Source organism: Lepisma saccharinum, chromosome 22 (assembly GCF_977018435.1).
Source record: "Lepisma saccharinum chromosome 22, izLepSacc3.1, whole genome shotgun sequence".
Taxonomy (NCBI): Eukaryota; Metazoa; Arthropoda; class Insecta; order Zygentoma; family Lepismatidae; genus Lepisma; species Lepisma saccharinum.
Window position 1 is genome coordinate 29821353 of NC_139250.1, and position 27901 is coordinate 29849253.

At 38.2% G+C, this 27901-nt stretch overlaps 1 protein-coding gene across 2 annotated transcripts; it reads right to left on the reverse strand.

Moving 5' to 3' along the window:
- Positions 1-1163: 1163 nt before the first annotated feature.
- Positions 1164-27434, reverse strand: LOC146004711 (uncharacterized). 2 transcript variants are annotated; one of them, XM_083143666.1, is made up of 7 exons: positions 27298-27434; positions 25249-25348; positions 22014-22110; positions 17428-17689; positions 9931-10052; positions 4678-5420; positions 1164-1771 (listed from the first exon to the last, which is right to left on the reverse strand). In XM_083143666.1, the coding sequence occupies exons 2-7, from the start codon at positions 25323-25325 to the stop codon at positions 1642-1644; spliced, it is 1431 nt and encodes a 476-aa protein (XP_082999792.1). In that variant the 5' UTR covers positions 25326-25348; positions 27298-27434; the 3' UTR covers positions 1164-1641. The 2 variants fall into 2 exon arrangements, with proteins under 2 accessions (XP_082999792.1, XP_082999793.1); XM_083143667.1 differs by lacking the exon at positions 22014-22110 and having other exon boundaries at positions 27298-27312.
- Between the last annotated feature and the right edge of the window lie 467 nt (positions 27435-27901).

A 27901-nucleotide genomic window follows, 5' to 3' on the forward strand; every position in this document is an offset into this window, starting at 1 on the left:
ATAATATGTAATGTTGAAATAGAGAAAACATCGGCTTTATCCCTTGAATTTTTGGAAAGTTTGCCTTGAAAACCGGGAATTATACTTGACTTTTATCATGGTCCTAGAGTGGCCACCCTGATTTAGTATTGCTTGAAGTGGTGGTATTGACATTAAAGCAGTGTGGGATTGCAGTTCATGTGGAGGCCAATGTACTAGGTGTATCAAAAAGTAAGGTGAATTTTCGTTTTATTGAAAAACGTGCATAGAAAAAAATATGAAACTGTAGTATGTTTGATACATGGTATCACACTAAAATTCGACATAGGAACCACTGCCTTCGTGGGCATATTGTGTGAGGTGGGTCAGGGAAATGTCCATTCGGTGGTGTTTTTGGTCCTCACTCGTATTTTTGGGCACTCAGCGTGCACACACTTTCTTGAAGCCAAGTTGGTCATGGACGATACTCCTCACTGAGCCATGAGATGTTCAATGCATCAGCAATATCATGCAACCTGACTCTTCTGTCTTCACGAATCATCGCATCCACGTCTCACACATTTCTGTCGGTGATGGACGTTGCTGGTCTGCCACTTCTGTCATCATCTGTCACACTACTCCTACCACTTGCAAATGAGTTACACTACTTGTTTCTGCGACATAACACTCTCTCCATAGACCTCCAACAATTCTCGATGAATTTCAGATGGTATCTTTCCCTTGACCCATAAAAAACGAATAACACCACACACCTCCTGTTCAAGTCGTTGCGCCATCTTTGAATTGCTCTAGGTACCAGACGGGTTGACGTAGAAGACTGTAATTGCCGTCAGACTTGCATCACATTGGTATCTGACACATACAAAAAATTTAATTAGCCACACAAAAACTCTGGGTTTTACAGGCAAATTCACCTTACTTTTTGATACAACCTTGTATATTACTTTATTACAATGAAATGAGATGTAAGGGGTGATCATTTGCCAAGACACACAAATGTTAACCTCCCTTCCTCACAGTACATCATGCATTTTGCAGACTGACAAGGATGTGGCCATCTACGCACAGATGGGCAGCATGTTGTGTGCTGTCTTTGAATGTTTGTGGTTGTTCCTTCCTCCCATCTCGTAACCCTTCATCTTTATCTTCACAAATCACCAAAAGTAACAGAAAAGTAAAATAAATCAAACAAATTGATCAATTTATTAATATTAAAAACTAAGAGAAGAAATTAAACTGCTACAGTCTTCAAATTTAATTAATATTTACAGTGAAAGTGAAACACCATCTTTCAGATACAAATATAGTTTTTTACATACATGATTTTAGACTTTTTTGGTGCTATTTTTCAGTGAATAATTAGGATACATATATAGCCTTACTTCAGTATTTGTAATAATTTTTTTACAATATCTCAATAAAAAATGTTGAAAAGTAGGGAGCTTTAACTATGCACTTTTCATACCTTTATTCCAACACAACTTATCTTTTAAGAACCATTGTTAGGTTGTTGAAATACAGTGTTCCAAATAGTAAACATTTACAGGTGATTTTTTTGCTGAACTTCTTATTGCCTTTTACCTATTTGGAATTTGCCTTGGAATAAATGTGTGATAATGAATAACATGTACAGATCTCATTTACATGGACAAGTAATATTTTTTATGCAAGTGGTTCAAAGAGTCCTCCTTGCAGACATGGAATCTTGATTGGTAGAAGGTCATCAACTTCATTCTCAGACACTTTCATTGCTTTGTCCACTTGTTCTTCTTGCCTGGATGTATATTTGGTCCTTTGAAAGAGAAATGTTAATTAAAATAGTTTTTGTGTGACTGTTGCTAATATCAACATGGTGGCAACGCTTTCAACATGGTGGCAACGCTTTCCTTTCCTTCTTCTAAGGTGAATTGGGTGTTCGGCTTGTGAAGAATGGCTCTTAGAGAGGAGGATAGAGACTTCAACGTATCATTTCAGCCAATGTTGGAGATTTACGCAGAAGCTGCTGGGTTCCCATTGACAGTATGGTACAAATACAAAACTAATTTTGAACTTGCTTCAACTTTCTATGTTGATGTCTCACTAACTTAAATCACATGTTCTTGATATTTCAAGGGATAGTCAAAAGTTAGTTGTATCCATCCATAATTTTTGGTCTAAAAGGAGAGATTTTGATGTAAGTTGTTGGAAACATGATTATACTTCAGATACATTAAAAGTGTGTTCTGAAAGTTGCATGGGTTTAATGTGTTAAACAAGTTATAGCCATTGGCCTGGTGAGAAGATCGTAGAATTTGTTATTACATTCCTTCAGTTAATTTTTGTGCGATTCATGAAGTTTGTTCCCCCACTGACAAGGATGCTGGTTTGTTCAGTGAAAGTCATCTGTGACTTGCAGACAATGTGTGTGCTTGATGGCTTCAAACTGCACCGGTTCGGAAATTATAACACAATTTGAACAGTGTGTGATAGGTTCGGAGTGAAGGACATGGTAATATAGATTAATATAAGTCGCACAAGATAAATACCAGACGGTGTACAATTAACATATTTAATATAAACTGGACATTATGTCCGAAACATTCAAGTACATTGAATCCTGATTCAGCAAGAATACACACAGAATACATCTGCTTATGATATCTCTTCTTCTGTCATGCATTGTAGCCATACGCTTAATACCTGGACTGTATCAGTGTGTGATATAGAGCATCATGTACAAGACCTGTATGCCTCAAGGGGAGGAGATACAGTAAGGCACCAATTGTGCATTTATTTCAATGTCGCCTGAATGGGCACTTCTACTAAAAAAAAAACCCTGGCCATATCAAGAGTATGAATTTCTCTCCATGTTGCAAGTGGAAGCGTTATTTTTATGTTAATTATTAAGCTGGACACGATATTTGAAAAATATTCAAGAATAAGAATTTTCGGAATCTCATGTATTCCTTATGGGGAATCAAATTCAACATCAAGTTACAGCTAATCAAATGGGAGTTTCGACTTTTCAGCTTGGCAATTACTTCTTCAAACTGCCCTCTTCCCGTTGATATAATTTACTATTCCATCGGAAGTTTGATATTCGCAAGAGAACAAATCAAATAATTCTCCCATATGCCCAATAAATGAATTTCTCCTGGCAGTGTTGCCAAACCTGGTGCACATAAAAAAGCTAAATTTCACCTTAAATGGAGTTAAATCTGTTTCAAGGAGCTAGATTTACGAAGTGCTTCCTAGAATAATGTTAGTTGTCAAAGGGGGCACCGTTAACTCTAAATTGATGACAATTTATTCTTAGTTTTCACCATCTAGATCCAGCGGCATAACTCGTTTCATGGTCGATGAAATCGAAAAATAAAGGATTCCCTGATAACAATATCATGCCAATTTCACATCAACACGGCGCTATAAAAAAAGTAGCTGGAGGTATAAGAGAGGGTGGGGCAACTCAGCCAATATAACAATATCACGTCACGTGCACAATGTATAATCATGGCAAAAGTTAGTCAATGGAACCAGTGATGTTATCATAGTGAGACACGGGGGTGGGCGCCCCTGTTCACAGCCAAACGAGTGCACGAAAGAGTCAGATCTGGCCCTAAGAGAGCTAAGTTAGCAACACTGACTCTGAGGGAAAAGCCGGGCGGAGACTGTCTCTCATGCCCTTAACTGTTTTAAAAAGGCAATTTATATTAATGTGAATGTCTGCAATAGTGTTTATTTCCGACAGAAGGTCATGCCTTTCACTAGATGTGGAAACTTTCCATAAACAAAACATTGCAACTGAAGCTTTGGCCTAGTGCAGGGGTTACCAAACTTTTTCGTTTCACAGCACCCTTAGTATTTCAAGATTTTTCCGCAACACCCAAGTCAGAATGTAGGCCTATCTAACACTTGCAACGCTCAGTTCATGTGGTTAGGTTGCTTGCCTTAAGTTAAAAAAATAAGCACATACTTCAAATTCAAAAATATTTATGTGTAAAAAGTACTAAATAAGCACATCGATTGAATTTCAGTGAAAATATTGTAACATTTGGCGGCACCCCTGAAAGCCAGTCACGGTGCCCCAGTGAGCCACGGCACACACTTTGGGAACCACTGGCCTAGTGCTTTCTTTCAGATGGTAAAATAACTGGTTTCACCAGGTTCAAGAGGCTGGTTATTTTTGCTTGATTTGTGCATTTTGTTAAAACTTATGGAACGAACCCATTATCGCCATGACAAGAACAGTTTATCTTTTATGAGCCATGGAATCTTATCTGTTGCAAGCAGTATTGCAATTGAAATGTCAGTTGCATGAATTGTGTGGTGACAAAGCAATTTCATGCCAGACAATTGCAATATATTGCATGTTGTTCAAGATGAGGCTCATAAATCCCAATCACATTGTAGAGAAACATCCTCCCTACAGTCCAGACGTTTCTCCAAAGTTCAGTTCCATAAAAAAGGACCTTGTGAAGTGGCGATATTGTTCAATTGGGGGAAGTCCAAAATGTAATGTGAGAATGGTTCTCTTGTTAATTTTTGAAAGAAAGCATAGGAAAATTCATGTCACCCACTCATGGCAAGTGTTGAAATCTACTTTGTGATTATGTAGAAAACTACCTCTGACATAGCCTAAAAAGTTCCATACGTTGTTTGTTTCATGCTAGTAAAACTAACTTTTTGACTATACCTCGTGTCATTAAGTAAGAAACTTGCCTTGCTTTACGTTTCCGTCCAGAATTTCTTCGAGCATTATATCTACTTGTTCTTCCCTCGACATCTTCGCTAGACTGTAGATGTTCTAAGCCATAATTTTCAGAGCTGATCATAGAAATTTCATTAGCATTCTGGTATGCATTTCCAAATGCTGATGAGTTTAACTGAACATAGCTGGTAGGCAAGTATAATACCATAGGAACAGTTTGATTTAATCTATTAGTCAACTCATACTGATAGTCACTTGTTGATGCTGCATACTGATTCACATTAAAGGCCTGCATGTTTTCTTTAAATTGCACAGTTTCAGGTTGAACACTCGCTGTATCTTGACAAGTTTGCTGCTGTTGAGTTGCAGTAGCCTCTTCCAATATATCGGTCACAATGACCTGATTGTCATCTGTTTCATGCCCAAGAAGCTCACCAGTTAATAATTTTATAACGAAGTTAAGAGATGAAAGTTTGTGATTCTCAGAATTTGCATACTCTTTGTCAAGCGTTACCACTGATACACGCAATTTCTTTTGTGGAATCACTTCAATGTTTGTATCTCTAGAAGCGTTTATATTTGATGCCTCTGAAGGAGATATGTGTTCTCTCGGAAGAGAAAATATGTCTTCACAATTAATAAATTTCTCTATCAATGCATTTATGGTTTGGAGGAAAGGAATTTCCATTTGGTAAGACATGATTCTTTGCAAGGTGTGATTACAGGATGAAAGGCGAAGGATCAAGGTGGTTGTCTGGAAGAAATAATCAACTTGTTATTGCACAGTAAATGCCCTTTTTTTTTTAAAACAAATCTATTTTATGTATCTGACACTACATGTGTATTTTCTAATTATTTTTGGTCCTTCCCAATGGTACAGTGGCAATGTCGTCACCTTGTAATCATAGGGTCCTGGGTTTGATTACCGGTGGACGCACATAGCAGTTTGGATCCCTCTTTAACCACTTGCCTGACACATTATTTTCCCAAAAGTGGTCCATATTTTACACATTTTTGTATTGTGTGTTTGTAATGTACAGATATCGGCAATTAAGGAACAGTAATGAAATTCTATTTTTAGGGTCAATTAAGGTTACCAAACTATTCAAAAAAACTCCATAATTATTAACCCGAGTTAACTCGTACATACATGGAAAGTACTACAAATGTTTCAAAATAGCATATAAACTGTGGAAAATAAAATGTCTTCACATTTTAATGTTGAATTCCAAAGAGGCAGATCCAACAGATGAAAGAAAATCTTTTTATAATACTTTTGCCACGCTTCGTTGGTGTGGCGTACGAAGCAAGATGCTGATCAACACCACCCATTTTGTCATCGTAATCGACCACCACTCGTAGTTTAATTTTTGCTTTGTGACGTTGTGTTACAGTCATCATTTCAACAGAATGGATGGTTGACAACAATGTCACATCCTTCTTATCTTTCCATTTCATGACTGTCACTTTGCCGCATTGCAACCCTACTTCTTCACCTTTCTTCAATTTGGCTGTTCTTAGAGCCTGTGGTACATCTTTCCTACTGTGTTTCAGTGTTCCAAATACATCAGTCTTTTTCGAAATGAACAGATCTGCAAGTTGTGGTGAGTTATAATAATTGTCCATTGTCACCAACAAATCATATACCAAAGCAAAGATTTTGGAAGGCGACTGTACACCACCACAACTATCTGAATCTGTCTCGTCAGTACACACACTGTCCACTGTTGTATCACTTCCACTCATGTCCATTTCCTCCTCCTCTATACTGTTGTCTAAGCTTGTCGTCACTCATCTTGTCATTCTCCACACAATGGAAAACACTAAAACATGAACAGAATGTATTCACAACACAAAAACGCTCTGTAAGTTTTGGCACTACACTCACACAACGACCACAAGTACCACTGCAAAGGTGACAACTACGTAGTGTCATGGGAATCCGGTAGATGGCAGCAAGCTATCTACACCTTCCATCTAGTAGCCAAAATGGGAATTAACACCTTTTAAAGCTCAAACGAGTCTGTCCGGGTAGGCAGAAAACTGCACTGCAGTTGCACGATTTTAACGAGATAACTCGGGTAAATAATATGTAAAGCAAAAACAAATTCTGAGTTAACTCAGGTTAATCAGGCAAGTGGTTAAACTGTAGGTCTTGTCCCGATTAGCGAATCTGTGCATAAAGTGGTTAACACGTTCCCTGCCAGGGTGGTTTCACCAATTTTGCCTCCTGCACCAAAGTTGTTATTGGATTTTATTTTGCAAAACAGTGAATAAAATGTTTAATGTGCACTCGACTCCCATGCCTTGGTCATGCCTAATGCACATCATTGTTATACTTGCGACCGACGGCACCCTTGGAACAACACAGTCAAGCCACATGTTTCGGTCATAATGACCAACATGGCGTGATTGATTATGTGCCAGTTTCGGTCATTATGACTGACATGGCAGAGAACATGTTAAAGAAGAAACTCAAGTCATTTCTTAAATTGATTATACCATATGAGGTGTAAGGGGTAACATTTTCTGAAAATGCCCTAATGTCTACCTCTCTTCCATGTAGCCTGCATTTTGCGGACTAAAAAGACTCTAGCGTCATGACTCGCAGTCGGTATAATCCTAGGGCAGCTCATGTCATGTTTGGCCCTTCATCCATTTCTCGTCCTATCACCATTCATTGCCATCGTTGTGATTAACCAAAAATGGCAGAAATTACCAAGATTGTGCATGTGTGAGTTTTAACTCCACACACCATATGCAGAGGAAGCTTTACGTTTTAGAAATTATTAAAATACAAGGGTGTGTCCAAGGAAAACCCCATCTGAAATCATCCACTCTGGGAATCTAAACTGAGTTTCCCATATGGCATAAGGTGCCTTTCTGACTGGACCACCTCGGCTCTAAATTTTCTTCTATAGTGCCACTCGAAAGGTGGAAGTGTGCTACTTGCTGGCAAAATCAGATCAGTGTAACACTTCAACTCGAGCGCATTTGGTAGTTTTCCAAACTGGTGTTTTGTCAAGTTTTTCTTCAATAATCACATGATGGAAAACTGCAATAAAACTAACTCTGATCAACAACGTGTCATCGACAATACTGTCAGAGCATTGCAACTCTGTGGCATGAGTGTCAACTGTTTGCTTTCACACTGGTGGATGTGTCATATTGAATGAATGAATTGATTGATTGAATTGGTGTTTTAAGTCCACTTTATGCACAGAGAGGCTAATTGGGACTGGACGTACAGTTTAAAGAGAGATAAGAACCACTCTCTACCAGGTATCAAACCCATGACCCCTTGATTACAAGATGACGACGCAACCTTTGTGACATCTGGGAGGCCTGATGTGTCATGTTGAAGAAAGATTTATATTCACTTCTGTGTAGTTTGCAAAGTAAGTGCAAGACAGTTAAGTGTTATCATCATTGTTATACTGTTGCAACATGAGTACACTTTAGAACAAAGAATTTGTATGCTGATTCTTAAGTGAAATAAACTTGTGGAGAAGTGTTAGGAGCTGACTATTAAAGTAAACTTTTTATTTGTGGCAAAAGTACGTGACTACTTTACCTGTACTATGCACTTGAAGGGTTATAAACATCCGATTTCACAGGTAAGTTCCAGGCACTACACGAGCTGCATTTCAAGCTGCTCAATAAGCAAATGAAGGCACTGTATTTGTTAAAAACAATAAAAAACACAAACAGAACAATAAAAAAAGTTCTTCCAAGCTTTCGATTCTATGTCGAAATCATCATTAGGGCTGGTCGAGAGATGATGAAAGTGACATGGTGCTACTTGCTGTCTCTGGGAAAGTAAAGAGAAAGCAAGTTCTTCCGGTTTGGCCAAACATATCATAGAAACCAACCACTAATTACCAATTCCTGGCACAGGCAAAGGAAAAAATTAAACAGGATGTTAAGGAAGGTGTACACATGATCAAAAACACAAATAATCTTAGTAACAATCTATGTGGAAATCTTTATTTATCATGGTACAACACAGTAAAACTTAAAAATCCATCTTCCCCCACCAACAATCTCAACATGCAAGACTGCAATGACATCCTCAGGCAGACACAGCGAGTAGCGCCAGCAGAACTTCAACAGCATTACTTTCGTCATCTCTTCAGCCTTGATGATGATTCCAAGATGGAATGGAAAGCTTGGAAGAACTTTTTTTTATCGTGCTGTTTGTGTGTTTTTTATTGTTTTAAACAAATATGTTGCCGTCACGTGACGTAAGAAGTTTTTTACTGTCATATAAGGCACTGTACTTAATACTGTTAATAATAATGATAATAATAACTTTCTTCGCTCTAATAAGTTCGTGTTTCATTTTTCCATGCAGTTTATGTTCACAATTGATTTTGCTACATATCTGGTAACCACCAAATGGATATATTTAAATACAATGTAATAACTTTATTACAATTATTATCTTTCGAAGCTGACATATCATTTCATTTTCTCTTGGAAAATATGCACATGCAGTACATCAGAACACCAAACATATTAAAGAATTTCAGCCTTGAAAAGTTGTTCTTATTAATAATTTAAATAATAATAATAATAATGGGCATTTCTCTCCTTACAAGATGAGCATATTTCTTTCCAACTAAACCCTGTACCAGCTAACTGTAGACCAGGCGAACGAGAACAAGTCTTTGCGCAAGTAGTGACGTGAGACGGCTCCACCAATGAACAGTGAGAGAAACAGAATTGCATAATGGACGAGTGGAGTTACTCGCTCCCCCTGCTTCACTCTGTCAGCGTTGGCAACTTTTGAAAAGGATAATCCCGTATGCACATGGCAAACTGACTGTATTTTTGTCTCCGGTCCAATACACTAGGTTTAAGAATTTCTTAGGAAAATATTAGTGCAACAGCAAGTACAAATTTTGACAAGCCGTACATTTAGCGTACGGACTAAGGTGTGGACCGTACGTCTGTACATGCCATGAAATTTCCATACATGTACGATCAGGACCATATGGTTGGCAACACTGAGCTTTCACCACTCGATTTCCCTGCTCCTCCTCTGCCGCTATGCATGGCCTTGCTCCAAAGTTAGCTGGGACGGGGTGTATATATATGCATTCCCTGAATGCAGCAGTGGATTCAGGAAAACCAAAGGCTAAAAGTATAATTGAACACTGCAGGAATAGGGTCATAGTATTTGTTGTTTCGAATATTTAATGTGTGTCAAGGGAATTTAATACATTTACATCAAACTATTCATATTAACCAACACACTATACCTGTCTTTTCAGTTCTGATGCTGAAATCATACAGTTGGAGTGCATGGCGAAATTCAGATGGTAATATTGCAGTGATTCAATGAAATAATTTACGCTTTCCACAAGTGCAGATAGTGTTGTCTCTGCATATAAAGAAAATCATGAATTCCAATTATTTAAGAGAAATGAAAATCTAATCATCCCTCCCCCCCTTTGGCAAAGTTATCCTAATAGAAAAGTGAACAGTCCAGGAAAATACGGGAGAAATATCTAAAAGTAGAAAACATCCCACTCATCTTACAAAAATTTTTGAAATGAGACTGCACATAAAACAATATATACAGAGGTTGTTCGCTTTATATCCGACCATTTTCAATTCGGTGCTGCCACCTGGCGTATCATGCTGGAACTATGGGTCTGCTGGCGGGAGCAGTGTTGTGTCGCACCTTGTAGGTGCGTGAGTGTTGGTTATGAATGTTATCAAATGGTGCCGAAAATCAACCGTTATTGGGAGGGTTACATAATGGCCATTTTGCATGCTAAGTTTTCATACGTATGCATTGTGAAACACTCGGGGTGACTACTGCGAAAGCTACAGTGGCCCGTTACACACAACAGGCTCTCCTTGCGAAACATTCACCCACGAAAACCACCAGGAGAAGGGCTGCAAAGTATCACATAACGTGACATGGACGGCAAGGGGCGCAGCAACTTTGTTCGTCAGTGCAGGGAAAGTTTCCCTCGTGGCTTTATGGTTGTGACGGGATTCGGATATGAGGGTAAGTTGATGATACGCACGGTGGACAAAAACGTGAAGGTGAATGCCAGATAATTCCAAAACTCCATTCTGACACCTATCTATCGGAGAGACATCCCAAAATTGTATGGAATGGATGCGAACCAGGTGATGATCCATATGGAGAAGGCTTCGAGTCATACCGCCAGAACATCACTACGTTTTTATCAGGTAATGGCAGAGTAATTAGGAATTCGTGTCATTCCGTTTGAAGGCATTCCTGTGAAAAGCCCAGATGCCAGTCCAATGGATTTTTGCGCATTTGGACTGTTGAAACGACGTCTTCAACATCGCTGCCTGCGCACCCTGGATGGTCTATGGAAAGCTTGCAGGGAGGAGTGGGACAGAATTACCATACCTGTCCTGCTCCGGAGCTTGCTGCAATGGAAACTGAGATGCCGGGCGATAGTCCACAATGCTGGTGGTCCAGTATAACATGATCTGTGGTGGTGGCGCGGTATATCTTAAGGTGAGTACCCGTCAAAAATGGTCAGATATAAAGCTAACAACCTTCTGTATTTCATGTAGCATATCAACAGACATGTATTTCAACATTGAATTATCAAATTTCCCCTTCAAATTTTAAGAAATTACTATTCAGTGTCCAAATGTCTTTTTAGAGGACTGCAATGGTGGTATTGAAAGTAAATAACAGCTAAAGGATTATCAGTAGTCAACAAATTAGTATTCACACAACTGCTTGTGAATAGATACTCAGGTGTAATTGTTTCTATGATGTGTGTATGCTCATGTACATATTGCCATTGTAGAAATGCAATTTCTAGAAATGGCATCCTCCAGAGTGCTGCAGGGAGAGGAATTTGCAAAAGAAAATGTAAGAGAAAAATAAATGAAAATAGTCACGGACAATTTGCATGGTAATACTCAATGATCCCACTGTACATGTATAACCATAGTTGGTCTGCGGTGGTGGGTCCTCAAATATGGAGGGATATTAAAATGTAGCTTAGTCTATCTGACCAATACACAGTGATAGGTGAAAATGAAATAGATTATTAAAATTTACTCTTAACATAATATTCAATAGAAAAGTGTCTGGTGGGGAAGGGTTTAAGTGTAAAAATAAAATTTAACTGTGAGAGAAACAGATTAGTTATAAGAGGTGAGACAATGCCATTTTGAAAAAGAAAAAAAAACACTTTAAAACCAGCTTTAAACTGGGAAAAAAATAGTTTCTCAAAGAATGAGTCTTGTGCTACATAAATTCAAGTTGTGTGGTTACAAAGGCATTGCTTGAACTTATGAATGATGGCAAATCTACAGGCACCTTTAATCCATAAACAAAAGCTTTTGCCCTCCTCCTCCCCAAATCTTCCATGGCGCTCATCACCCAAACCTTCTCTCATGATGGCAGGGGTAGGGGTTTTTGCCACATTTGATTGTTAACAGACTATATCCACTGTTACAGTATTCTTCATGGATAATGAATATGATGATGGTTATATCACCTGGAGAAGAATGTCGAGACAGTGGAAATCAAATGTGTGACAATTCCAATGAAAAAATTAAGTGAAATAAATCACTCATTATTCTGAATAATGTTGGCACAAGCTATGCTTTAAAAGTTTGTTTGAAGTTCACGTTATGCTCAGATAGACTAATTGGGACAGGACCTACAACTTCAAATAGGACCATAGCTTTGAAATAGTGATTTAAAACTTAGACATTTGCATTTCTTAACTAAGATTCGATATAAATTGGAAATTATTAAAGCCATGGATTTTATGTAACCAAAATATCGAGAAAAATCACTGAAATATGTTATACAATATTTTCATAGTGTTTGGTTATTTGGTCAAAAACCTGTGCTATTTTTTACGATCCTGGCACAGGCCCGTAGCCCCCCCTGGAACTACCATCAGCCCCTTGACATTAGGTAAAACTATTGTGTGTAATTTGTTTGCAGTGAAGAGAATATGTAGACAGCCGATATTATTTTGCACACAACTTTGGTGAAGGATAAATTCAGGGAGCATGAACAGCAGCTATTACATTCCTTCATCTTATTTATAAGAAGAAGTCTTAAGTAGCGGCAAGTATTTAGGAGATTCTCTTCTCTAGACTTCAGAAAGTTCCTTCACAAGGAAGCTTCTTTGTCTGTACCTTCGTTGCCCCTGTTGCAACCTCCCATTTATACAGAAATCTGTGACTTTGATGTCATTATGCAAATTCCCTCCGCATCTTCGTCAAAGGCTAACAGCTCCCAAGTTTTGGGTACGAAGGGGAGTTTTATTGTTTCTGCCGGGGAGTGGGATGTACGCTAGGCACTATGATTGAATATTGCCCCTTTTTTGTTGTGTGATATCTGTATCATCAAACGTAGTATGGAGTGTGTAGTAAGGGATGATTTCAGTAGCAGCCAATTAACACTTCAAGTGATATTTTAAAAGATATAGAAAAAATGTAGTATTTGTGTGATATTTCTAAACTTTATGTAACTTAATGACCCCCTCCCCCACACACATAATTTACCTTAATTTAACACTGTCAAACTTTTGAAAAATTGAGTTGATTTACAAAGCCCCCCCTGATAACCAATTCTGGTTACGGGCCTGTCCTGGCAGTAGAAAGACAATTATACTAAATAAATTTCTCAATTTGTTAACTATTACATGTTATTTTATGTTTGTGTTAAATAACACTGAAAATTTTGTGGTCATGATAATTAACATGAATGATGACAGTTTTTGGTACAGTTCAGTGTTTCTTCGAGGGATGCAAATTTTCACAATATACACAATTCTATGAATGAAGAACAGCCTGCTACAATCAGAGAAATATTGATGATTTGTATATAATGTTTGTCCCACAAATACAATGGCAAGTACTTTTGGAAGAGATGCAGCGGAAGCTACAAAACACCCACCACCTACCCCTTCATATTTGAAATATCTATGTAAGCATTTACTTGTGTGCGTCTCTGTAAAACATGTATTTTCCGATTCTGATCATTTTCTATTATTATATTCCTCTTGCTAGGCTGAATAATGTTTCACTTTGCTATGTGAACATAAAATTTGGTAACATAGAAATGGCAACACTGCAAGTGACTCTATTAAGATTAGACGTAAACTTGACGAGACAAACAGAAATGGTTGCGTTGCATGTGAAGCAAAGAAGGGATTTTTGTCAATATCTATTTATGTGTGTATGATTATTGTCGCATTTAAATGATGTACCATTAACCCTTTCGGGGCGGGGGCTATAGATGTCAGAAGTAACTCAAGGACGGATGACGAATATTTCGTCAAACAAATATTTTGATAATAAAAGTTTAATAAACAGGAAACCGAATTTAAAAAGCACACGGAATCTTTTTGGGTTTAATCTCCAAGCTTTCACCTCACATCTGCTGTCATCGCCGAGTAGACTCTGACGTCATTCTCACGTCGCCAGGCTGATTGTTGTGCTGTCGTATTCACCTTTATATAACTTGGGGCAATCAGCAACTAGTGGCGGTTTAGAGTAACGGTCAGTTCTGAATAAAAGTGGAAAGAAAATGGGGAAATAAAGTATACGAAGACAATCCGCACACCATCCGTGAGTTAAAAGAGAGTATTGTATGAAAAATCGGGAGAATTACAGTAGACGAACTTGCACGTGTAAATGCCAATTTCCTTCGAAGATGCCAGGAATGTGTTGCAGCAGAGGGACATCATTTTCAAAACCTTCTGTAGTCAAGGTTAGTACACAATATGAAAACTGTAATTTTAATAGCCGACTCTAGCGACTGTCACTGACCCATTCACCGGGAAAGACAAGTGCTGATGCCAGGCAGCTTGCCGCCAAGTCTCGTAGCGAATGTCAGGGAATGCTCTGTATGTATTCGCCATTACATAACTTGGGGCAATCAGCAACAAGTGGTGGTTTGCCCAGATCAATGAGTGCTACCGGATGGGAGCTAGCCAAACTTTGAAAAAAAAAAAAAAAAAAAAAAAGAAATGAAATTCCTCTGTTGCTTCCAAAAGTGGGTACACATCGACATGTATACCTTACCAAACGAAAGCCTTGGAAATTCTGAATAAAACTAGCCCTCATTGACATTTATCGTGTTATTACAACTTTTTTTAAAAAAAACATTTTCCAACATGTTACATTTTGCTTAAAAAACCCCGTCCTTGAGGAATTTCCATGGATGATGAATATTTCGTCATCTGCCTCGGAAGGGTTAATACTCAAGCATGATAGACTCAAATGAGTATGAGGGATCATGGACAACTACATGAATTTGAAAGGGTGTAATTACTTTTAAAAGGCACTGCGTCGTTTACTTTTTTGCCATGATTTTGTTTTTAGTTGTTTGGTACCCTGCCGCCCTTTGTGACTGGGGTTACCATATTGCTTATCTTCACCTAGCTACAGTGGTACTCTGCTAACTAGTGGTGGTACTTACACCTGGTTACAGTGAAATTATGGATACTAAACGTGTGGTTTATCTAATCTTTTGCTCCATTTTCAATTCAACTTTCTTTATAGTGAGTAATACATGCAAGAAACCATGAAAATGGGCTTTAATAAATACCGCTTGCCTCCATGGCATAGTGGTTAGCATAGCAGCTACAATGCCAGGGGTCCTAGGTTCAAATTCCACCCAGGGCATGGGTGTTCTTCGATTTCATCAGTCATCCTCATCCTCACAATTAGCCAGAAGTTGCAGAATAGCGAAGTAAAACAAACCAATCAATTTAGTGACCCACACCGTGGCCGTACGCTCTAAGATGACATGCTTTGAGCTCCGGCTAAGGGACACGTGCCGATGAGAATCCTGTGAGAAGTGTAACATCTTTTCTCCTGAAATTTCGGCCTGTGTATGGGACTGGTGCCCACCCACCATTGGGAGGCTACGAATGAGGAGCGTAACCTGGTCATTGGAAACCTATGACGACGACTGGTGGTTCGTCATGCTGATTACACATCACCTCGTAACTGGTTGGATGATCGTCCATCTTGGGTGAGTGAGTGAATAGGATCAGGTGGGAGTGAGGCCGGCATTCGGTAGATAGGCCTGGGCTGTTGCAGCATGGGTTATTATTAATCAGTTTAACCCTTATCCGGGCAAGCTATTTTTGTAACGTGTCCGGGCAAGCAGTGTCTCTCGGACACTGCATTGTAGGCTTACCATATTTTCTTGGGTCCAACCCAGGACATATTCGCGATCAACTCATTACTGCTGAATTTCAGGGTTTTTACAAAAATAAATTGAAATTACTTAACATTTTATTGGAACATTATTAATGTTATTAATTATTATTATTGTTTCTCCACAACTCTAAGTATTATATACTAGAATTATGAAAATTGTCTACACTTAATAAAAATATTTGTTCCTGAACATCATTATTTTCTTTTAGAGTGTATAGCAATTCTTTGGCAGAAGATGGTATAAATTTATGGGTTTTTCTTTCCTGAAGTTTGAAGTTGACAAATTAATTGAGAATATGTCTGAAATGCTTCTGTTGCTGTGATAGAATTAGCTTACAATTTCAAAACTACATTATTAAATAACTGTAGAGAACCATGCAAAAATTTCAAATACAACTCACTTTCTGGATTTTCAAAAAAATCAAATAATAATTTTGGGCATTTGTCACAAGAGAGGAAGTATGAGTTTAGCCCATCAAAAATGGCAAGAATTTTTTCTATTGCAGGCAACAAACTAAGAAACCTTGTGCTGCTATGGGATAATACTTTTTTGTTAACGTTACACACACACACACACTTTCTTTTGCCCATTGCCAAATGCAAAGCACTTGTAAATACTTATAATTATCAAAAACATGTAGACAAGTTACTTCACACGCTTGCAACCACCAAGATGCTCATGGAAGTACGGAAACTGAACCGCTCGGAATTAGATATCTTGAAGAAAGAAAAAGTATAATCGATCCTTGCCGGTCATAAATTCTGGTCGTGAATATTCAATACCCGTAGCTATTTTCATGTTCAGGTTCTCAAAACCCCGTACATTTTGCAATCCCGGACAACACTAAAAAACCAGGATTGTCCGGGCTAATCCCGGACGTATGGTAAGCCTACTGCATTGTTCCAAATGGATCTTGCCCTTCTAATGCGAGATTTGTATGTTTTATCGCTGTGAAAGCAAGCGAGTAACATGATATTTAACCTAATCATCATTGTTATGTCCATGATTCTTGTTTTCATCATCATCATCGTAATTGCATGTTGTTGTAATTTTTGCAGCATAGTATATGAAACATGTTAGGCTGGAAGGTAGCGTGAGGAAATTGTTTTATTTGCTCATATATTTTTCATTTTTTCTAGTTTAGTGTTAATAATATTTTTATGTGGTGTCTTATTAAATACTTTATTTTTTATTAAACATTTGTTAATACATATTCAAGTAGACTTCTTTACATATCAATTGTACAATGTGTCAGACAAACACTGCTTGCCCGTTTACGTAACTGAAATGGAAAATATTTTTTTACGCCTGACCACCTTTATCAAACAAAGTCAAATATTGTGAAATGAGAAAAAGAGAGAAAAACAAAGTAAAAAAATATCATGTTCGCAGAAAGTATCGTTTGGAGGATGTGACAAAAAATATAATCAACAGTGTCTGATAGACACTGGTTGCCCGGTTAAGGGTTAATAAATGGGCTAAAATGTTCTTGTAATCAGAAGCACTATAAACTATTAACAAACAATAAATTTTATGTTGGTGAAATTGTAAACCTTACCTGGTGATGTGAAGCTCACCAATGTAACATTTTCAAATTTTCTCGAAATTTCAAAGCATCCTGATTCCCAAGATGAAATCATTCTTTCGACAAACTCCTCAATTTTATTTCTGAGTTCTCTCTCCAATTCATGTGCCACCTCTTTAAGACAATGAATCTTTTGATTAACTGTACCAACTATTATGTCAAATTGTTCTCTGAAGTTTTGCTCTTGAAGTTCAAGCAGAGAGAGCTGTTCCATCTCCTGGCATAGTAGTTGGAACTGGAACATAATAAGCATGGAACGGATTTATATATAGTAAAAATATGCTAAATATGTCAATTAGGGCTGAGCCGATACTTGAAAAATTGCAATAATTTTAATCACAAAATATAGTTTTCATGTAAAATTGATGCAAAATGAAAATCAAGTTTAGATTTTGCATAATTTCCAGGATAATTAGACAGTGAAAGTGTCGCCCGATATTTTTGTGGACCCCGTGAAACACCAATATTCTGTAAAAGTATCAGTAGATGAATACCGATGTATCTGCTCAGCCCTAATGTAAATACATATTTAGTTATTTTAACCACAATATTTCGACTTGAAATTGAAAAAAAATACAATTTTAATAATACACAAGACACTACATGAGCTACATCAAAAATATTTGGATGGCAGAAAACTTGTAATTAATGCAATTGGAGGGTATAAGAAAGGTTGTTAACTTTTGTGTGTTTAACGTCGCTTTGGACTTGGTCAGTTATTCAGAAGAAATTCGCCCAATTCTTTCAGTCACACGGGGACATGCAGTTATTGTGCAAATATGGAGTATATGTTGAGAAACATTTGAAATAATATATTAAAATAACTAAAATATGTAAAATATAAACCAAAACCTAATATATGTACAAATATGGAAAATAAAAACTAAATTTTCGTGTCTACATGCCATGATATGCAAAGATAACACAAAATATGACTTATTTCAGCTTCATACATAAATATGTATTTATACAGCATGAGCATAAAAACACTCCCTGATTTCAAGATGTCATAAAATTAATAGTTACTTGAATATGTTGATAAAATTGATATCCAAAGCTTAGTTAACTCAAAATATTTTCATATCTTTCTTTTCACAATTGCTAGTTGCGACTTCAGCAACTAGAGGGCAGTGACATCGAAAATGGCGTTCACCCTGCAGCAAAGAAGCTAGTGCGTGTTAGAACTTGCCAAAACAAGCAGTGTTGTGAGAGTGCAGCGTGCATTTAAACAGAATTTTGATGTTGATCCACCAACACACAAATCCATTTTGAAGTGGCCTGAAACATTTGTGATCAAAGAAAAGAACATTCTGGCCGACCATCCGTCTCTGAGGAAATTGTGGAGTGTGTGCGAGAAGCCTTTGTACGCAGCCTGAGGAAATCAACACGTCAAGCTAGCAGGCAGTTGCAGGTGCCACAAACAACCGTAAGCAAGATTTTACGGAAGCGTTTGCGGTTTCACCCGTACCTGCTGCAATTGGTTCAAACGTAATATCCACAAGACAAGGTAAAGCGACGTGAGTTTTGCAAGACTATCTAAACTTTAATGAAGGACGAGGACACCTTTCTGACAATTTTTGGTGATTAGGCGACCTTCCATGAGAGTTGACTACATTCTACAACAAGATTGAGCTCCCCCACACTGGTATCAATCTGTACACAGCTTTCTCAACAACCTCCCACACCGATGGAAAGGATGAGCTGAACCCAAAAATCAAAATCTATGCAAGTGGCCTCCACGATCACCGGACATGACAGTTTGTGACTTTTCCTTTGTGGGTTCATGAAGGACCAGGTCTATGTATCTCCACTACGCACAACCATGAATGATCTTCAGGAACGCATCAGTGCAGCTGTCAACTTCATCACACCGGATACGCTTGAGAATGTGTGGTTGGAGCTGGATTACCGTATCGATGTTTCCCGCGTAACAGGTGGCGTGCACATCGAGTGTTTGTAATTCCAATGAACACCACCAAAAACTTTACGAGTTTATGCAACCAGTGTGAACATTTCCGCTGAATACTACTTTTGGTATTAAAGTTATACACTTTCAAAACCAGGGACTGTTTTATTGCTCACCCTGTATATAAATTCATTGCTGATAATAAGCAATAAGGCTGAGATTTTGTAGACAATGCAGACAAAGCACAGGGAATGTGAGTATGCGGGATTTGTGATTTATAAATAACATTCTATCGTTTCTCCATGTTTCATCTGTTCCTATTCCCCCATTCATTATTTCCTCATGTGCAAGTAAAAATTAATCATTATAATTAATATAATTGAGGTAATACCTTGCTATTATGTGCTACCAACACCCTACATTTTCCATCCTCCTTGATGAAACCAAGTGAAGAGATCATGTTTGCTACTTTTCTACATATCTAGGTTAATTCAAACATTAAAACAGAACCACTATGTTGTAAAACTGCTGTTTTAACCACAAAGTTAAAATTATGGCATTGCTACAGTCAGAGCCCTGCACACCGAAACCAGTTTCGCGTTCTATGCCTGCCTGGTCGTCGGGCCGAGTTTTCCTCCTCTTTCCGCCTAGCGAGTAAGACCTGTTTGCCTGGGTTTTGAAGCTCCAAGGACTCAGCTGATTTACCTACAGCGAACTCTCATCCCAGGTATGCACCAGACTGTCTCCAGATACACGAGTCATGCATTCACTGTTGCCAACTTTTAGATTCTAAACTGTTGAAGGAGCACTTGGAATATTCATCATGTTTAATCAATTTGAAATTGCAGAGATTTCTTCCATGGTAGAAAACATTTGTATTAATGACATCTGTAACAGAGTATTAAGCAAGTTACGCAAAAGTTCCATCATTAATAAATATTTAGAACCTCATGTGGCTGGTGGTTGTTCTACATTAAACTATTTTTCGAAGAACTTTGAAAAACCTTTGTTACAGGTTTTCTCTCTACAGATCGACCCCCTCCCCTCACGCACTGAACACAATGGAAAATAATTGTTAGTACCTTGACATGGGTGCAAATCAGTGGGGGCTCGTGGTTCAGAATGTTAGTGGTTGCAGCAAATATATATATAATATATTTATATAACTTTAATTTGTATATATTTATAAAGTAATTATATGTATTTATAATTTTATATGTGACTGACACGTGACACTTTCGAGGAGTACAATTAATAATCATCATACAAAATTTGAAATTTCCATTTATTCAGCAGCATGCAGAATTGTGTTTTTTGTGATTACATAAGAAGTACTTTAATGTTCGGTTCCCACTTTAAACTGTAGATCCAGTCCCGATTAGTCTTTCTGTGCATAAAGTGGATTTAAAAAACAACAAATCAAATCAAATTGTTACAAGTTTCAAGCATAATTTAAATTAGGTTAAGATTCTCCCCAAAATAAAATATTTATCTTTGCTTAACGTGGACATTTTGTCTGTTGCTCTTACGACACAGAACAGTGAGAACTTGGCTGCTGCTCTCGAACAGTGTATGAAAGAATTAGCAATCAAGCGTTTGTTGTTGGTCCATCCTCTTCTTCCCTCACCCACTGGGGGATCCGAAATGGGTCGCCTGACTTTAATGTGTTGTAAACCCATTGCAACGACCAAGCCGACTGAAGCAGGGGATAGGAAGAACAGCGTTGAACTTCGCTCCAATACTCCTCGCTGTAGAGATCAGGCCATTGCTCTGGCTTTGCTAAGCGTACCTGTGCGTCTACTCATATACTGTGAAATCTCGAAGGTTGCCTCCTTTTTTTTTTTAACACATCATAATGGAATTTGCTTTATGAAGCAATGAAGGGCAAAATTCTTTGTTTATGTTCAATATATTTAATAGGAAAACAAATTAAAAAAATATACTAACAAAAACTATGAAATTTTGTTATAAAATATCCGGTTGTTGTGCAACACTGCAACAATATCAGTAACCGCCCCTGGTGCAAATAGCTGGCAATGTTGGCCCACACATTTTAACAAATCAAACGACGTAAAAATGAAACCGAGAAGATTTGTGATTTCATGATCAGAAAAGTTATATAAAGTGAACAAAACGCAAAACCTGTATGTCAAGACCCTCAAAGCAAATTTGGAGAATATGTGGTCGTTGGTTCGTCATAATAATGTAACATTTTTTTATAGAAAAATATTAATTTGAGAAATTACAAAATCTAACAGTTATGCAACTTCAGGGCTCCTGCAACTAACGTGAATTCAAATGCCTCCGTGCATAGTGAAATTTAATTGCTGTTCACATCACTGGCAGTGTTGCTTGCATCAGACTGAAGGAACTACATCAGGTTTCACGCAACTTCTTAGTTCCCTGTGAAGAGAAAAACCTACCAGACATCGAGGCCTGTGGATTCTTCTTCAGGGAAGATTGCTTACGCAATGTCCAACGCCTTGCTTGACACGCGCATGTTGCATATTATTTTAGGCACGACTCCTTGTGACGGGTTTCTTCTGGGTCTCGTGCAGGTCTCTGGCTACAGTTTCTGTAAATAGCTACCATAACACTACAAATAGTGCATATTACCAATCACTGCTTACTGGAATTGTGTTTCTTTACTTACATAAAACTTAGCTTCCTCTATACAGATACAACAATTCTGCTGTGACATTATAGGTACAGACTGTAGATTTATAGGTTGCTGAATATTAGCAATTGACCTGTAAAATTACTACATATAAAAATGTTTCCTTGTGAAAAGACAAGCTTGCTGCAAGTACTTTTATTAATATAATCATATATTACAGGCAAAACAACTACAGTTGTCGAAAGACCATAGTTTCATCAATTCCATGAGACACATCCAGTTTGGACACTGTTTTAAAATATTTCGATTTTACATTGGCTGTTTCAACTTGAAACATGACTGTTATTAGAACTCTTTGTGCACTATGTTGTGGCATGGTTTCTTGAGTTCCCAAAGCAGTCAATGTTTTTCTTTTCAATGCACCAGTTTTGCATTATTATGACATACACTGCTCAAAACAGTTAGGGGATCATGGGAAATATCCGTACGTTTATGTGTCATCAATGACATGAGGAATGAAGCTGGCATGAAAGTGCTCCTTGACAGCAAGATTGTTGCATGAAGACACGTGACGCAGGCATTTGTGCTATCTGCAGGTGGGTCGAAAGGGTGGTAGACGGGAGAAGTGTGCAGTTGTGCGAATGCCAGTAGCCAGCCAGCCAGTGTAGGAGTTTGTGAAGGAACATGGGCAAGTGGTACAATGCCAGAATCCATGGCATGAAGGGCTGCAGGAAGGATGCAAGCTGGACAGACACAGCGAGTGGTAGCAGCTGCCCTTGGAGTATCACAAAGTGTCATTTCCCGCCTCTGTTCCAAAGGACAGGAAATGTGCGATGAAGGCAAGGTCAAGGCCGTCTGCGAGCAACAACAGCAAGAGATGATCAGTACCTCCTGTTGACAATCCGTCGAAACAGACAACAGAATGCAACGCAGCTGCAACATTCCCTGCTCACAGCTACAGGAAGTGAGTTTCATCTCAAACCATCCACAGTCGTCTTCGTGAAGATGGCCTCTATGCACGTAGGCCCATGGCGTGTGTGCCATTAACCGCATGACACCATAGGACCCATAGAAACTGGGCTGAAGGGCATGCTGAATGAAGGCAGGTGCTGTTCTCCGATGAGTCACGGTTCAGTCTTCAGAGTGACAATTGAGGTGTTTTAATGTGGAGGGAACGTGGAACATGACACAACCCTGCATTTGTGAAGGCAACATCCCCGTATGGTGGTGGTGGACTGATGGTGTGGCTGGAATCAGCAGTGGTGGATGGACGGATCTCCACATCATTCGAAATGGCAGTTTGACAGCCCTTAGATAAGGAGACGAGATCCTCAGACCTCATGTCATTCCATAGGCAAGTGCAATTGGTGATGTGTTCCTTTTCATTGATGATAATGCCCGTCCGCATAGAGCTGTGTTGGTGGACAGCATGCTAGAGGATGACGGAATCGAGCATTTGGAGTGGCTTGCATGCTCACTTGACTTAAATCCTATTGAGCATGTCTAGGATGCACTTGGAAGATGTATTGCAGCTAAGTGGCCACCTCCATCACACCTTCCAGAGCTAGAGGTTGCCCTAAATGAAGAGTGGCGACAAATTCCGCAGACTTTCATTGATACCTTTGAGCACATGGATAGTGTAGCTACTGAAATCTGGTTGCAATGGAATTACTTTACTGCAGTGAGAGGATGTGTTTTTATTTTAAGTACTCTGTGAGTGGAGCATTCGATGTTATGATTAGGGTGTGAATTTTCGCCTCGTTGACTTATTATTCCCTAGCATTAAAACATAAACTATAATGTTTTCCTTTCATATTCGTAGAACAAATTTATAAATGCCTATTTTTTATGATCTTGCTTAAAAATGCCACTTTGGGCAATATTTTTTGCTTATTTCTGCTTTCATTCATTCACTTTGGTTGTTCCCTTGGCTTGGTACATTATGGAAGGTAATCTCCTGTTTTGTGCCGATTTTACTTTCCTCTGAGTTTTAACCTTCCAAACTGTTTATCAACCATGTTTGGAGATGATGACAGTGTTTTAACAAATGTTTTTAGCTTTTTACGTAGAACAGGCCTCTTACACTGTTTCTGAGGAAGTTTTTAGTATCTCCTTACCTTGTGTTGTGTACATCGTATACAGTTCACTTTACAACCTTTCTTAAGAGGCTCCTTACACTCCTTATTTAACTTTAAGGTCAGGTTATTACATAAGATGATTTTTCCTCGTTAACTTTGAAGGGTGCAAGATGACCATATGTGCCAATGCATCCAAAACTTTTAATTAATTCATTCCTGTTTTGTTGGTGTTTCTCCATCGGTTTCATTTAAACACAACTCATCATCTCAGTGATTGCCAAAAGTAACAAAAGAATATCCAAAAAAGTAAGAAAAATACTATAGAATGCAAAAAATTGAATCCAATAAGTTTGCAACTAAGAAAATTAATAGCCAGTGTTCACTGACTATTTGGTACCTTTTTCATTTTATAGTTCATAAATTTTCGTGCCTATTGTATGAGTTCTTAGTGCCTATAAAATCAAACCCTAATCTTGATCATCTAGTGTGTAACAAAACAACATTAATTACAGTATTCATGTAGTGTAGTAGTTAAGTTTATTTATCTGCTGTGCATTAAGCTCCATGAGAATAACTACCATGTGGACCTGGGTATAAAGTATGCATTGTTTCATTTATTATTATTATTATTATTATTATTTTAGGGCTGAGCCGATAACCATGTATCGGTATCGGCCGGTGGTATCAGTATCGGTTGGTATTAATATACCGATACGTTTCATGAATATTGGTATTTCACAGGGTCCGCAAAAATGCTGCGTGACACTTTCGCAGTCTAATTATCCTGGAAATTATGCAAAATTTGAACATTATTCTTATTTTGCAACAATTTTTCACGAAAAACTGAATTTTGTGATTATACAACATCTATTTTAATATTCTGATTAATTCTGGAATATTCTAAAGCAATTTTCTTTGTAAATTGATGCACACAATTGGAGAAGAACATTTACACACAAATATTGTTAATATTTTGAACAAATTTTAATTATTACAATTTTCAAGTATCGGAATCGGTAAGATTATCTGCTCAGTCCTAATTATTATTATTATTCAAGATAACCCAATATTGATAAGAACACAAGGATCATGAGAAATAAAGATAAATAGAATGAAACCAATTCATTTGTTTATTACCTTTAAACCTCTGGTTATATATTTTACAAATTATGTAAATGCAATAATAAACTTACTGAACATTTGATTGAGTCTCTTGCACATTGAAAGTTTGCATTGATGCTATTTGATATCTGTCTCCAATCACCTCCATTTTATGTTAGGTTTGGGTCACTTCTGAAAGAAAAGAAATGTTGTATTCCCCATCTGTTTCTTGTTGCCACTACATTAAACCATGAAACATCCCCCACATATTCTCAAGACTGGAGCAATTATCTGTTTCTAACAATTGCCACTTGAAGCACTGGATAATAGACTTTAATATTTCCTACAGTTTTGCATAGTGATTGAAATGAAAGCAGACAGTTAATACAGGAATAAAAGGTCATTCTTGTAGTGGTAAGTCAGTGTGCCACAATCCAATTGTATATGAAATGCACAGGGATGTTGGTAAGCGTGAGATACACCATATTGCCAGTAATGACCGGATACCCGTAGGAATGTGCTTACCTGGAGCTGGTCTGGTGTCAGTATGGCGTAGGTCCGCCATTCACCATTTTCACAGTCTCTACCTTTCATGGAGGACTTTCCACCAGGTTGTGGTAAATATCGGCTGTTAGTTGCTTCCATTCCTCCTGCAATATAGCGAACTTTTCGGTGCTGGTGTTTGGGTGGTTTGGCCTGGATCACAACGGGCACTCTAATTCATTCCGCAGATGTTGAGTGGGATTGAGATCAGGGCTCTGAGGTGGCCAGTTGAGTTCATTCACTGCTGTGTTGTCAAACCACTCGGTTATGCCCCTTTCTTTATGGATGGGCATGTTGGAGAATGAAAAGGGTCACTTCTAAACTGTTGGCACAAGGTGGCGAGCATGGAGGTGTCTAATATTGCAGGTTAGGCATAAGCATTCTGAGTTCCAGGCACCAAAACAGGGGACCAACACCATACCACAAAGAAACGACCCCTTACGATGATTCCAGCTCCGCCAAATTTCACTGTGGAGACAATACATTCTGGTAAGAACCGCTCCCTGAGTATTTGTCATGCCCACGCATGTCCATCAGATCGGCACAACATGTAGCGTGATTTGTCACTCTGCACGATGGTTTTCCATTTTTCTAAGGACCACTGGCAACATTCTGTGCACCACTGTAATCGACGTGCCGTGTTCCGGGTAGTAATCATTCGCTTATGTGCTGCATCTCTCCCATGGAATTCCAGTACCACCAACTCTTGCCTGATGGTACGAGTACTGGTGTCACTTCTCGATGCCATTCAAAAGTCTGTGGCCATAGTGTTTAATGAAACCTATCGGTTTGACTTCACCACACGTCACAGCACTCACCAATCCCTATCAGTCATTTTTTTCCCAGCTTGCAGTTTTGGTTTTTTATAATACCCTCACATTTCCTTTTACCACTACATCACTAACTGCTGTACATGGTATCTGGAACCTATCCGAAATCCCATGGATGTAATGCTTCCCCTAAGACACTCAAACCAGAGTGCATATTGTTGCTCATGTAATATGTACCCATGCGGTCTGAGGCATCACACTTTGGGCTCCGGCTATGGGATGAACACTGGTTCGAGTCTCCTGGGAGAAGCGTGACAACTCTATTCCTGAGATTTTGGTCTGTGTATGGGACCGGTGGCAACCCTCCATCATAAGGAAATGGGGGGAGGTACAAATGTGTAGCATAACCCAGTCACAGAAACCTACAGCAACAACAACTGGGGATTCGTTGTGCTGACCACAGGTCACCCCATCCGTAACTGGTTAGATGATCTCCCACATCTGCTGGGGAATGTAGGAGTGAGGCTTGCAGTCAGTAGGTATGCCCTGGCTCTCAAGGGATATTGCGCCACAGTTATTATTATTTACTTTATGAAACCAGGGCACATTGATCACATATTTATGTTCATTAAAAGTAACAGAATGGAAAGAACTGCACTATATTCAGACTAATAATACAAATATTGCATTGATTAAATTATTTGCAATTTTATTGATATGCGTATGCAGGTTGATACCGATATTGATAGACCATTCCCAATATACAGTATATACAAAACATGTTAGTGACCTAAGAGAAAATAATATACACTACATATTACATCTTACCATTATGGTATTAAATCTTCATTCGAGCAGCTATATGCTTTAAGTTCTGCATAGTGTTGCAAAAATCATCTGCCAAAAGCTCTATTCTTCAAATTCAATTTATTTTAGATATATAGAACAATAAACAACAGCTTGTTATATGCCATTATTCAACAAATTCTCAAACACACCTAGCAGTTTTAGCCCATCCTGATATACAAGAGGTAAATGAAGTACAGTGAGTCACATAATTATTCGGACACACAGTAAATTTCTAACGTTTAAGAGCGGGAAGGGAGTGAAATCTGTGTACAGCGTTGAAGTTGATTTTCGTTTAAAAAATGTCATGTTTAACACAAAATTGGACGATAAAAAGTTAAAAAACGAACATCAGCAACAATATAACGAAGGATGAATCCCTACCGTTGCAAAAATAGTGCCACAAAATTATTCGGACACATAGTAAATGTTAACGTAAGTTTGCGATACAGTGACAATTTTGATTTACGGATTGATTAATGTATGTATACTCTGTTCATATACACTGCCCTCCAGAAATTAAGCAACAACAAGAAAATGTGAGGTAAAAGAGAAAACAGTTGGAGAAAAGAGAAGAAGAGTGCTG